Source organism: Lissotriton helveticus, chromosome 9 (assembly GCF_964261635.1).
Source record: "Lissotriton helveticus chromosome 9, aLisHel1.1, whole genome shotgun sequence".
In the NCBI taxonomy this organism is placed as follows: Eukaryota; Metazoa; Chordata; class Amphibia; order Caudata; family Salamandridae; genus Lissotriton; species Lissotriton helveticus.
Window position 1 is genome coordinate 800,522,588 of NC_136070.1, and position 13,061 is coordinate 800,535,648.

At 45.7% G+C, this 13,061-nt stretch overlaps 1 protein-coding gene across 1 annotated transcript; it reads left to right on the top strand.

Annotated features, from left to right (window-relative positions):
- The first annotated feature begins 12,343 nt into the window (after positions 1-12,343).
- On the top strand, positions 12,344-12,649 carry LOC144783290 (uncharacterized). Its single transcript, XM_078662341.1, has one exon. It carries the CDS (start codon positions 12,344-12,346, stop codon positions 12,647-12,649), a length of 306 nt encoding a protein of 101 aa, XP_078518467.1.
- The last annotated feature ends 412 nt before the right edge of the window (positions 12,650-13,061 follow it).

Below are 13,061 nucleotides of genomic sequence, written 5' to 3' on the forward strand. Positions count from 1 at the left end.
TTTGTTGTTGTCTATGTATGTTGTGTGCTCTGCACACACTTGGAGGGGTTTAGGGCATTTATCCCCTCACCTATTTGCACCCTGACCTATCAGTACCATTACACTACCGTGTGCAGTGCGCCTAGTATTTCCCTAACTCTAAAAAACCCCAGTTCTCGTTAGGCTTTGCTTTTTGAATAGGGAGGCAGCCGCCACGCATCTTAACAGGTACACAAAGAATAGCACTTTCTATTCTTTACCATGAATAGAGACAAAGCTGCTGAAGAACTCTTTGACAATCTCGCCAAAGGCATGTCCACACACAGAGCAACAACCAGCAATGCCCCTAGCAACACCAAGGAAAAAGGTCTCAGGGACAAATTCGTGAGACTTGAGAAATTGAAGAAATTAGAAAATTCAAAGTGGTGGGACGGCACCACTTTGAAACAATATGTTAAACTGAAGCGCATACCGAGAGGTTTAAGAGCGCAGATCTTCCCCACCTACGATAATTTGGATGCCGATCTTTTGGGTAAATGGGAAGATGCCTTGACTAATAACTCCAATATCCTCATGGACATTCTCATTGAGAGTTCTGACCGTAAGGTCGCCAAATTTCAAGCCGAAATTGCCATTTTAGAGCAGGAGATTAAAGACCTGCTTTGTCCGGAATCTACTGTTAAAAATTACACAACACTAGATGAGATTCTTCTTAAACACCAGAATGAGATAAAAAGTCGCAAAGCCAGACAATTGAAAAGAGATGAGGCTGACTACACTGATGGCAGAATTTTTACTTATGACAGGAAATATGACTACATGATTAACAAACCATCACAAAAGGGTAGAGATAAAGCGAATCTAACTGATGCAAGCTCTATCTTGTCAAGCAGCACATCACTTAGCATTATCAGTGTCAGTGAAGACGAGTCTAACAGAACAGATAGTGAAACAACACCTTTTTTATGCGAAATTCAGCGGATCAGGAGAGGCATTCGCAAATGTAGTATACTTGTAAAGCGCATGTAGTATACTTGTAAAGCGCACAGCTGCCCCAGCAACGGGGCGTCCCGGCGCTGTATAACTCTGGGGAACCCGTCCTGGCTTTCCCTGTGGGATGGTCCCTTGCTGGGAGTCCCCAAGGTGGAGCCAGGCATCCCCGGAATTGGTGGGGCCGTTGTGGAGATTAGGCAAGCTAATGCCCAGAGTTGCCGAGTGGAACCCCTGATTAGAGTAAGCACCGAAGCGAGAATTATCGAGTCCGCTGACCAAGGTCCATGACCCTGCCGCGTCGGGAATTGAACCCTGGTCCCAGGCTGACTTCTACTCTCAGGCCTGCCGCCTCTAACCAGTGAGCCACACTACTCCACGCAAACTAGATCCAAAACCCGCAGGGGCAGGAAGGGGAGGTGTATAAGATTACCGGAAGAAACTCAGATCCGGGAACCACCAGCAGTAACTAACACACAGGAGGGGGAGGTACAGGTTATCAATCTATCATCAAAAACCCTGACTCCCAATATGGTCTCCCTTCTCAGTAAAGGTCTCAACTTTAACCCTTTCTCTAACACTGATATCTGTAGACTAAAGATTGATTTGTTTAAATTTACACGTACATTGAAATTGAAAAAGCATTTCTCTAACAAAATCATGTCTAATAAAAATTCTAGGAACATCCCTACTGACTTTGAACCTGGTGTTTTAACCATTAATGACATTCAAGCTACACACCTCTTACTCTCTCTAACTGATTTAGAACAAACTCCTCAGGATATGGATACCTTACTAGAGGAACTTAACATTGAATCAGATTTTAGTATTGTCAGTGGGCTCAAATCCAAATCCAAATGGATTCCAACGTTACCAGGAGGCAACTCTATAGATAACTTTTACAAAAGAGTACTGGAGGACATTGACAAACTAGAACGAAAAGATGTTAAACGCACTTTCAGATACAAGGATAATTTGACATCAGGAGAACGGGCAGCCATGAACAGCCTCACAAAAGATCATGAAATCATTATAAGAGAAGCAGATAAGGGAGGGAACGTTGTTATTATGAACAGAACAGACTATGATGAGGAAATTCTCAGTCAGCTACAAGACAACACATGTTACCAACATCTTGACCACAATCCCACAGCATCTCTTACTACCAACATCAACCGATCTCTCATTACCTGGAAAGACATTGGCCTAATCAATGAAGACGAATATCTTTACATGAAAGTACTCAAACCTTCCTACCCTTGGTTGTACACCCTTCCCAAGGTACACAAAAATCTCCCTTTTCCTCCCGGTCGACCTATCATTTCTGGCATAGGGGGTCCAACTGAAAGAATAGCAGAATACGTTGACTTATTTTTAGGGCCCCTGGTACGCAATCTACCATCCTTCATCCAGGACACTAAACACATACTAAGCATTCTTTCTGATCTTCAATGGCAGCCAGGCAACTTTCTAGTTACTATGGATGTGGTAGCTCTGTACACTAGCATCAAACCAGAACTTGGACTGGAAGTTATAACCAAAATTTTACAGAAACGACCAGCCACCATGTGGCAACACACCAACATGCTTGTCTCCATGATGGAACTCATCTTAAATAACAATACTTTCATGTTTAACAACTCATGGTACAGACAAATAAAAGGGGTCGCCATGGGCTCGAAATTTTCCCCTTCGTTCGCTAATCTTTTCATGGGCGCACTTGAAAATGACCTAATTTGGGGCACCAAAGGAGCGGAATTTATAGACTCAATAGTATTTTGGGGAAGATACATAGACGACTGTTTTTTGATCTGGTCTGGCACACATGAACACCTGATGGAATTTTACAGACATCTTAACCACAACACGTGGGATATGAGGTTCACCATGGTGGCGAGCCTTGACAAGATTGAGTTCCTTGACTTGGAAATATACATTCTGGACAACAAACTGAACAGCAAACTCTTCGGAAAAAACACTGCCTGCAATGCGATTCTGCACGCTAGCAGCGCTCACCCATCCCACCAGATTAGCACTATACCATTTGGTGAATTCCTAAGAGCTCGCAGAAACTGCAGTAATGATCAAGATTTCAAAGAAACATTGAGGGAAATGCAGGAACGTTTCAAAAAAAGAGGCTACTCAGATGACCTACTTAAGACAGCAACTTCTAGGGTCATGAAAATCAAAAGAACAGACACACTGAAAGACAAGCCCACCAACAAGACAAGCGATCTTGGGACTATCCGCATGATCACTGATTTCAGCAACCATCACCAAGCATTACGTAAAACCTTCAGCAAACACTGGAACATCCTCAAGAAAGATAAGAACATCTCGGACTTTGTAGGAGAATATCCACAGATCACCTACAGGAGAGGTAGAACCTTGAGAAATAGATTAAGCCCGACGATTCCTCGCAGCAACACAAAGGACAACTGGCTAACCCAACGAAACACAGGCTTCTATAAGTGTGGGTTCTGCTCTATGTGCCGGTGGGCCAAGCACAAAACTACTGAATTTCGTGACACCAATGGAGAAACCTATATCATCAGGACCAATATCAACTGTACTACACGCTATGTAGTGTATATCATCGAATGCAAATGCAGGAAAATTTATGTGGGGAGCACTATCCGTCCCCTCAAAGAAAGGATAGCTGAACACATAAGAGCTATCCATAAACAGGATCCAAGGTACCCGGTTGCTCTGCACGCGGCTGCGTGCGGTGAACAATCTTTGGACAAACAAGTCTCATTCTATGGGATTGACACTGTTCCGATCGGAGTACGAGGCGGAAACAGAGAACTGAAATTGAGACGCTTGGAGGCAATGTGGATCCTCCGCCTTCGTACCGTGTCTCAGGGGTTAAATTTTGACCAAGAGATGCAATTCTTTCTAGGAGATTAAACCACTCTATTCACAATTCCTGCATACACGTGCACCAACTTGCAGCTAAGACACATACAATAATCTTGTCATTTACTGTAGTGGATGTATTTTCACATCTTATCATAATGTCCTCAATACCAGTCTTGCGTTCAGTCACCCCCAATGAGGTTTACATGGGGTATCGATTGGTACTAATAGGACTGTCCCTTAATGTACTATCACTACATATGAGTCATGAAATTAAGTCACAATGGTACTGCATTCACTGTGATACTGTTATTTGGACATTCATGTAATTTCTGGTATTTAACAGCGACTTGCTGCAATTGTTATGCTTACTACTTGTTTCCAAATCCGACATATGTATATTCAAATAAGAATACAGAAATAATGTGACAAAAAATTTGAATTTTATATAGAACGTACCACCAACACCACTGCATGGTGTGGATCGGATGCATGACCATACACTTTTGCATGTTTTTTGGATATCCATTTATTTTATTTTTATACCCGTTTTTTCAAAAGAACATCGGGACTTAACCTTTTTTTCTTTTCAAATCCGACCTTCTTCATGAGCGTACAATTGTTTTAATATCCCCTAGAGGCGCACCCGCTTCAGGGGTATTTGACGCTCTAGCCCTTCCCATACGGGTCCTTCCTCACTTGAGTACTTAACTACTTCCAGGTCGGAACCACGTGTCCGCACCCGGAACCTTTACGTGGGATTACTCGTCCTGCCGGCTTTCGCTATTGAAACGGGTAAGTTTATGCTCTTTCCCATCGACCTGACTTGCAACAATCACGGTCCGATCCCTTCAATAACTTCTTAAGGATCGCACATACATGGGTGTCAGGAGCGAGCTTACTGATGCTCTCGTTCCTTTTCTTGTTATCTATAGATCATATTCCTGAAAGTGACTACAGGACTTTCAGTTACAAATGCGGAGTTAATAATTCTTTACAATCAAGGACCTTAGAGTGGATGCTCATCACCATTTGGTGACACCGATGAACTACAGGCGGTCTGAGCACTATTTACTTAACGTAAAGGTGAGACACCCTAAACAATGTTATACATATTGTTTACTTCATGCGCCCCCTTTTTGTATATATCTTTTTCGATTCAGATAGCACCTGGTGTCTTACAAATGCGCTACTTCATTTTGCTCCTTTACAGCACCATTACTGCACGAACCTATAACGAATCTGGAGCTACACATAAGTTCCACGAAAAGATTTAACCTGGTCTCGAGCGGGGGCCGGGTCGGAAATATCACCGGCTAAGCGGTGAGCTCCATTATGTTTTTTAACATTTTCATTTGTCAGTGTTACCATTCCCTAACACTGTTTACGACTTGTTTTAGTGCTCTATGTCGCCCCACCATGTATACATTGGTTATGATACGTTCCTTTGCCCCTTTGTTTCCCTCTCCTTGGTTATGCTACAGACCTGTGGTTCATTACCTTCGCGCTACAGGTAGGAAGTGCACCCCTTTCTTTCACCTTCCTAAATTATATATTTATTATATTTTTATATTTATTTGACCGTAGGTTGACGGTAATGATAAATGATTTTTGTCCTTGCACTACCGTTTCATTCACCGCTCACAATTCAGTCACGGGAATTTAATTTTCACTATCTTTTCCCCAGTCATATAGACCGCATCACAGACGTGGCCAATGGGAATCACATTCCTTCATGCACCGCCATCTGGACACCCTCTGGGGCCATTATTATTATTATTATTTTTTGGCTTTGTGTGCTTCCACTATACAGTCACTCGTCACTATCATGATTTCCACCTGCACTTGCACATGCACTAGAATCAATTAGACACACAAATAATCATGAAATAATTCTTCGTAAAATGTCATGTGGACATTATATTCCATTATGTATTTTGTATCCTCCCCAGCCCTGAGGAGTCGTGCAAGCACTGTTACCGCTTGACGACGAAACACGTGTCGGCTGGCCATCTATGCAATAAAAGAGGAAGCGCATCACCCTCGTTTTCCTTTTCTGCGAATGTTGTTACGTGTACATACTTATGTCCATTGAGACATCTTTCTCTATACTGTCTAGTATTGGTGTGCATTAGGTTTTTGTTGTTGTCTATGTATGTTGTGTGCTCTGCACACACTTGGAGGGGTTTAGGGCATTTATCCCCTCACCTATTCGCACCCTGACCTATCAGTACCATTACACTACCGTGTGCAGTGCGCCTAGTATTTCCCTAACTCTAAAAAAAACCAGTTCTCGTTAGGCTATCCCACCAGAAGTACCTCCATGCAAAATGTTCCCAGTTCAGGAGCAGGGGGAAGCAGATTTTGGATCAGGTTAGCATACCTCATTTTATCTCTGCAGATTAGATGTGTCTTTTTGGTCATTATATACATGCATTCCTCAAAGCTACTCGTTCATGAGCACCAGAAGCTGGGCAGGCATGTAGCTTGGTGAGGTCAGTCACAAACGTATATTGCGTGCTGTGTCCACTCTTGCAAGACATTGTCACACCCTTTCTACTACAGGGATCCTACATGTGGTATACAGGAGGGTGGAGGGTGATTACAATGGGGCGTTGATGGGGGATGGCAACGCTAGACTGCCAGCTTGCTTAGTAAAATGTATTGTATCACCAAGTAGATGGGTACTAGGAGGTAAACCAGTGAATAGGCAGGGCTTTAATGATGCCAGATGGCAATAAATTACGGGGATAAATCTAGTGAGCAAGCTCCTTTTCATCGAATGGGCTCACTCAGCTGTGAAGAAGGCAAGATTTTAAAACAAATCTAAGTACTCACTGGCAGATGCACAAGAGACAAATATTTACAGAAACTAGATTTGACACCGTTAACTTGTTTGTCATCATTTACCAATAAGACTGTCTGTGCACATGTCCGGTCAAGCCAGCAAAGTATGTGCATTCCGTAAACAAGTTGCACAGTCTTAGCAGTTCATACCACACCACAGAGGGTTGCTTCAGGTAAGCTAGAATTTACTCGCCTGCTGCTAGGCGGGTTGTGGAAGTTGTCAGCTAAGAAGTGTGCTATGGTTCCAAAAGTTGGGGAAAACGCTGGGTTAGAGACCAAAAAGGCTACAAGACAGTAAAAGATTGTCTCCATTTATTTGAGAAAGGGCAGGGAACTGTACATATGGTTCTCCTCCTGTTCCCACCCTTTTGCTGGCTCCTGGTATACTTTAGTAGAAGTTTGGAATTGGACGACTTATGCCAGGTTGGGGACATCAGCATGGCAACACAGCACCCAAATAGCAGTCAGATGGTGGTGGCCTGCATGCAAGATGGTCATGGAATAATCAGAATACTGGGGCTGCAGGGCTCCCCTCCCTCACCTTAGTGCATTAGAGGGTAGGGTGGTGCACAGGCAATGCTGTAGTCATTTGCATGTGCCCACATCTGGGCAGATGGGTACAGTGGCAGGAAACTGCAATAGAGTGGGTTTTCAATAGGTTTTCCTTTTGTCCATGTCTATAAAAGATGTGCACCCTGAAAAGTGAGAGGATGGGTAAAGGTGTGCTTTCAAATTTGGAAGGAGCAGGTAAATTCCCACTGCTGATGAGGTACACGGTTATCAGTTCGAACCCCCAGTTTTGGGAATAATCATGTACGGGGTAAACAAGGGCTTAGTCAACCCTAAAATGGATCATATCAGACATAACCATGGTTATAAAGAGCAGTAGTTTTGCATTCCTGTTTGGGTAAGAATTCTGGCCAGCGTGGTACTTCTATACTGGAAGAGGCCAGCTGGCAGAGAAGGGTATGGTGTTGGCCACAAACAATAACTTTTTAACAAATACACTGTTTGCCTGAGAGGTGAACTGCGATATGATTTCCAGCATATTCTGAAATCAGTGACTGGGCAGTGATGGGTAATACACGATCCATCAACACCTAACAAGTAGGCTCTTATTGGCACAGTGCACCATAGGGATTTCACCCTGAACTGTGGTTAAAGTAGAGAGCAGTTGTTTCAATTCCAGGAAGGGCATCAAACATGCTTACGGATGGGTAAATAAAGCGGTGGTTAAAACAGAGAACAGTTGTTCCCAATTTAAGTGGAGGCCATTAAACTCTCCTACGATGGGGTAAATATGGAGCATGCCTTGAAGGGGGGAGGGTGGCTTGATATGATGGCAGCCACATCCAGGGCTTTGACGGACTTACAGGGCACTCAGAGGCTGATTGGTATGAGGGGTACCCTTTCATTAGCATAATAAGGGGGCATTATGCCAAAATCCCAGCAGTCTTTACGACAGGACCCTGGTTGAAAACTCTGGCAGCCACTAGTCCTTCAGGCGGTTGTAAACCTGAGCAACTGGGGGCTTGCCTGGTTCTGCTCCGCCCCATGAGTAAATGTTATGGACTGGTGGTCCATGATATGTAATGGGGATAATCCCCACATAAATGGTAGTACCGATTGGATTGGCCACGATGCAGTTTGGCTCATCAGGTGGGCAGGGCAGCTTAGGTTAGTCACTGATCCCTACCCTTGGATCGCCCGTAAGATAATCCACCAAATTGGCATACTCCTTGTATGTAATAAACCTGCAGCAAACTGTTTTCCAACCAAAAATGTGTGTGGACTGTTTATTTTATACAGCACAAGTAATTACTGCTAAGCAGGGGTTGCCGATATCGGCACTATGTATATTATGCTGCTGCCATCAGAGTGGCGTACTCCCTGTGCTCGATATTAACAAAGCTACTCTCTACTTCCCTTCGCCTTGCTCTAATTGTGGACTTCACGTGGAGCTGGACCTCTCCATTAATGCAAGAGCTGTTTCTCTTGACGTTAGGGAGAGTTACATACAAACGTGTACCAGGCGGGGCAGAATTCCGCCGCTCACAGACTCCGTGAAATCTCCTGGAGTTTTTAGTTAATTCCATAGAATTCCGTGGGGTAAAACGCCACAAGTTCTGCCTACCCCAAGTTATAGTTTACTCACACTCAATACTGTGTTCTGCATGGTACACGTTCATAGCAGCCGGCAGATGAGCCCTCTCCTCTACTTTATTATGTGTCAAAACTGCTACTAGACAAGATTTTGATCTTTCACCAGCAGAAATATTAATCACCAGACTTATCTTGGCATTTTTATTATTGCCTGAAAGTTGCAGAACACACAAGGAACTCTGCAGCAGTTGCTTTTAAACCCCCAGGTTATTTTTAAACACATCATTCCAACCCCGCACCCCCACCCCCTCCCCCCCAACCAACTCAGAACCGGGAGAGGCTACCCTGGTTCCATCGTCCTAAAGCTGTCCCTGGTAAGAATTAATCCTTGGTAAATCAAAACTGGAGAAAGAAAGTTAAATATGTTTAGCTTGCTAAAAGGTTAAGTGGGGTCACTACAGACACACAATGCTAACTGTAGTTAACAGTACATTACATTCAAAAGACAAAGAAAAGCATATTTTAACATGACTTTATGTACTTTTCATGCACCCTGTCACTGATGAGGAAAACTCTCAAAATTAACTAAAATTAAACTAATCTGAACGCCACCTTTCCAGTCAACTTACTCCTGGCCAACTTCTTTATGGTACCTCTCCCCTGCTTCAATGGTCAGTCCAAGGCAACCTGTCTTTAGATCAGGAGCTGACAGCCAAATCAGAACGCAGGATATGACTGGGGGCTGGCCCATTTTCACTCGGCTGTATCCTGGCATATTACAGGGCATAGGGCGACTGTGTCAAAACCACGTCACCGCCGGAGGAGGACGCTATCTTTAGACATGCTGCGCTGCACTGAGCATGCACAGCATGTCTGATGCCTTGCCCATGTGAGACCGGAGCTGAAATGAAAAGTGCCCCTAACACGTGCAGTTCATTTTGACTCCTGCTGTCTACCGCTCTGTGAGTTGACATGGACACTTAAAGGTGTCTGTAGAGTTGCGGTCTAGACGCCGTGCATTGCGTAATTACGCAGCACGCGTGGCGGCCATTTTGTGAGACCCACGATTAGCGCGGAGTCGGCAGAAAGCATCGGAGAGCACCGGACGCCCGGCGCTCTCCTGTTGAAACAATAAAGCCCTTATCAAATATTTCACTGCCTCCTGAGAGTCTTTTGGGGGCATTAGCACCATCATAACAGTGGCGACGAGACTGGGACCTGGGACAAGGAAAAAACGGACCCTTACAGAGAGAACCCAGCAGAAAGGAGTGAGGCTGACACAGAACAAGGGGGCCACCAGGTGGAATAACCAAGAGTGGAGCAGCTACTGGGCATAACCAGCAGGAGAGCGTGGCAGCGGCGCAGGGCCAAGGAAAAACGAGTAGCAGGAGGAAAGCAGAGCTCCAGATATGAGGGGAAGAGTGCAACCAGAGAGGGAAGGGGACACCTCACGGTGAGGACCACCCTAAGGAATAGCGCCAGAAGACAATTGAGGCCCTGGCGGAGTCACAGAGGAGAGAAGAATGGGGGCGCAGAAGGACCCCGACAGGCACAGGCGCAAGGTGAGAGCACAAGTGCGCCAGGCAGCCCCAAAGGTCAGGAGGTTCCAGAAAGACGCGCCCAAATGAGTGCGCAGGCGTCCTCACTGACGATGCCGATCCCGTTCTTGCCCAAACCGGGAGAACCCCTGATGAAGTGGGAGGACTGGAGAGAGTACTTTATGAATTATATAGAAGCTCTGGAAGATGAAAACGGAGAAGCCTTCCCCAGCACGAGGAAGAGGAGGATACTTCTGCACAACTTAGGCCCGGAAGGGATCTGAGTCTTCCAGAACCTAGTGCCCGCCCCCAGGCCAGCTGCAGACGACGATGGCTTCAGACATGCAATAGAAGATCTGAACAACCATTATCGGCCGGCTGTGTGCACATCCATTGACAGATATAATTTCCTGCAGAGAAAGCAGGAGGCGGGTGAATCAATAGACGATTATGTAGCCGCACTCAAGAAATTAGCGATAACCTGCAAATTCGGGGCGTTGCATGATGAATTCATAAAGGATCAGATGGTCATGCATACCACAAATAAGGAGATCCAGGACAAGCTGTGGGTGAACGATGACGCCCACTTAAAGAGGTAATCGCCATGGTGAAAAAAGCAGAGCTCTCCAGACGATGCGCAGATGCGGTGATAAGAGAAGCCACCCAGAGGCCCATGGTCAATAAAGTAGATGAAGCTGAACCAACCGGAAGGAAGAAAACCACGGCGGTGGAAAGCAAAGTTCCGAACAGATGGACAGGGAAGCCAACGCAGCAGAGGAGACAGAACAGAGAAAGCGCAAACGCATGCTACCGGTGTGGAAGCCTATCCCATGCAGCCCACGACAAACGATGTCCGGCGTTCCGAGCGAAATGCATGTTCTGCGGCATAGTGGGACACTACGAAAAGGTGTGTCGTCGCAAGGTGAGAAGGCCCACGGTGAAGTATGTGGAGCAGGGTCAAGAAGAAGGAGGAGACGGAGAACAAGAAGAAGAAGACAATGTGCTGTGTGTGGAAGGTCAAGTACTGGGCATCGAGTGCAGGCGATCCCGCAAACCACAATGTGAGATGGTGATCGAAGGAGTACAGATTAAAATGGTGGCAGACTCGGGCTCCCCGTACACCATCATCCAAAGAACAGTATGGAATGAGAAATTCAGACCGGGTCTAGGTTCACGACTAGAACCTCCAGACATCATAGGGATGGCCGTCACCTACACAGGAGAACCCATCCCTATGGTCGGATATCGAATCTTAACCTTCGAGTTCAAAGGGCGGAGCGCTGAGTGCAAGTTGTACGTGGCAGAGAAGGGCCCATTGGTACTAGGGTGGATGGATCAAGGTGACCTAGGTATACAGTTGGATCCAGGAGGAGACACGCAGGTACTAATGACACATACGGGGCACGTGCCGGACTTAGAGAGGATGAAGAGTGAATTCCCCAAGGTATTTGGCGGGAAGGTTGGCAAGTTGGCGAAGTTCGTGCATCGGATAGCCCTCAAGGAGAACTCTACGCCAGCGTCCCACAAAGTAAGGAATATACCCATAGCAGTAAAGGAAGCGGTACAGCAGGAATTACACAGACTGGAAGAGAACGGAATCATCGAACCAATAAACAGTTTGGAGTGGCTGGCACCACTGGTAGTGGCCATTAAACCCAGCGGCAAAGTCCGGCTCTGTGTGGATCTGCACGAGCTCAACAAATGCATTATTGTGGAAAAGGTCCCGCTACCACGGATTGAAGAGATGCTGGCGAGGACAAAAGGGGTAAAATGGTTCTCCACGATCGATCTTACGTCAGCATACCATCAGATAGACCTGCACCCAGCCAGTAGGAAACTGACATTGTTTATAACACCCTTCGGGTGTTACCAGTCCAGCCGCATGCCCTTTAGTCTAGCATTGGCGGCTGCGGTGTTTCAGAAACTAATGCACCGATTGTTCAAAGACCTCAAAGGGAGTGTAGTACTTCCAGGACGATATACTGGTGATGGGGAAAGATCTTAAAGACCATGACAAGAAGCTAGACATGGTACTTCGGGTCCTGGAAGACAATGGCCTTACAGCAGAATGGGAGGAGTGCCGGTTCGGAATGAGTTCGGTCACGTACCTAGGGCATGAAATTGGAGAACAAGGCATCACACCCAAACGAGCCAACATGAAGGCGATCTGTGACGCACCAGCACCAAACAACAAGGAGGAAGTGAGATCCTTCCTAGGGATGGCTGAATACTACAGTAAATTCGTGCAAAACTTTGCCACTAAGACCCACCACCTAAGACAACTCATAAGGGACAAGACGGTGTTCAATTGGACAGAAGAAGCACAAAGGTAGTTTGATACCCTAAAGGACGCTATCAGCACCGTGGTACCGCTACAAGGGTATGACCCTAACGGAGGTCAGTGTTGACAACAGACGCCAGCGAGAAAGGATTAGGAGCAGTCCTTATGCAGGAAAGGAAAGATTGAACAATGGAGACGCTCAGCTTTGCATCGAGAGCCCTATCGCCCACAGAACAAAAATACAGTGTGATAGAGAAAGAGATTCTGGCAGTAGTGTGGGCCATGGGGAGGTTCCGCCAATTCCTATGGGGCACAAGATTTCATCTCAAGACTGATCATAAACCCTTGGTCAAAATTCTCACATCTAGTGGACATGCATGTGCTACCTCTCGCATTGCTAAAATGACTTTGAAACTATTATACTACAGTTACGACGTGGAATACATCCCCAGAAAGAGAAACCA

What these genes read in the sequence shown, in the direction of transcription:
- LOC144783290 (XM_078662341.1), top strand. Translation starts at nt 12,344, where the DNA reads ATGGTACTTCGGGTCCTGGAAGACAATGGCCTTACAGCAGAATGGGAG.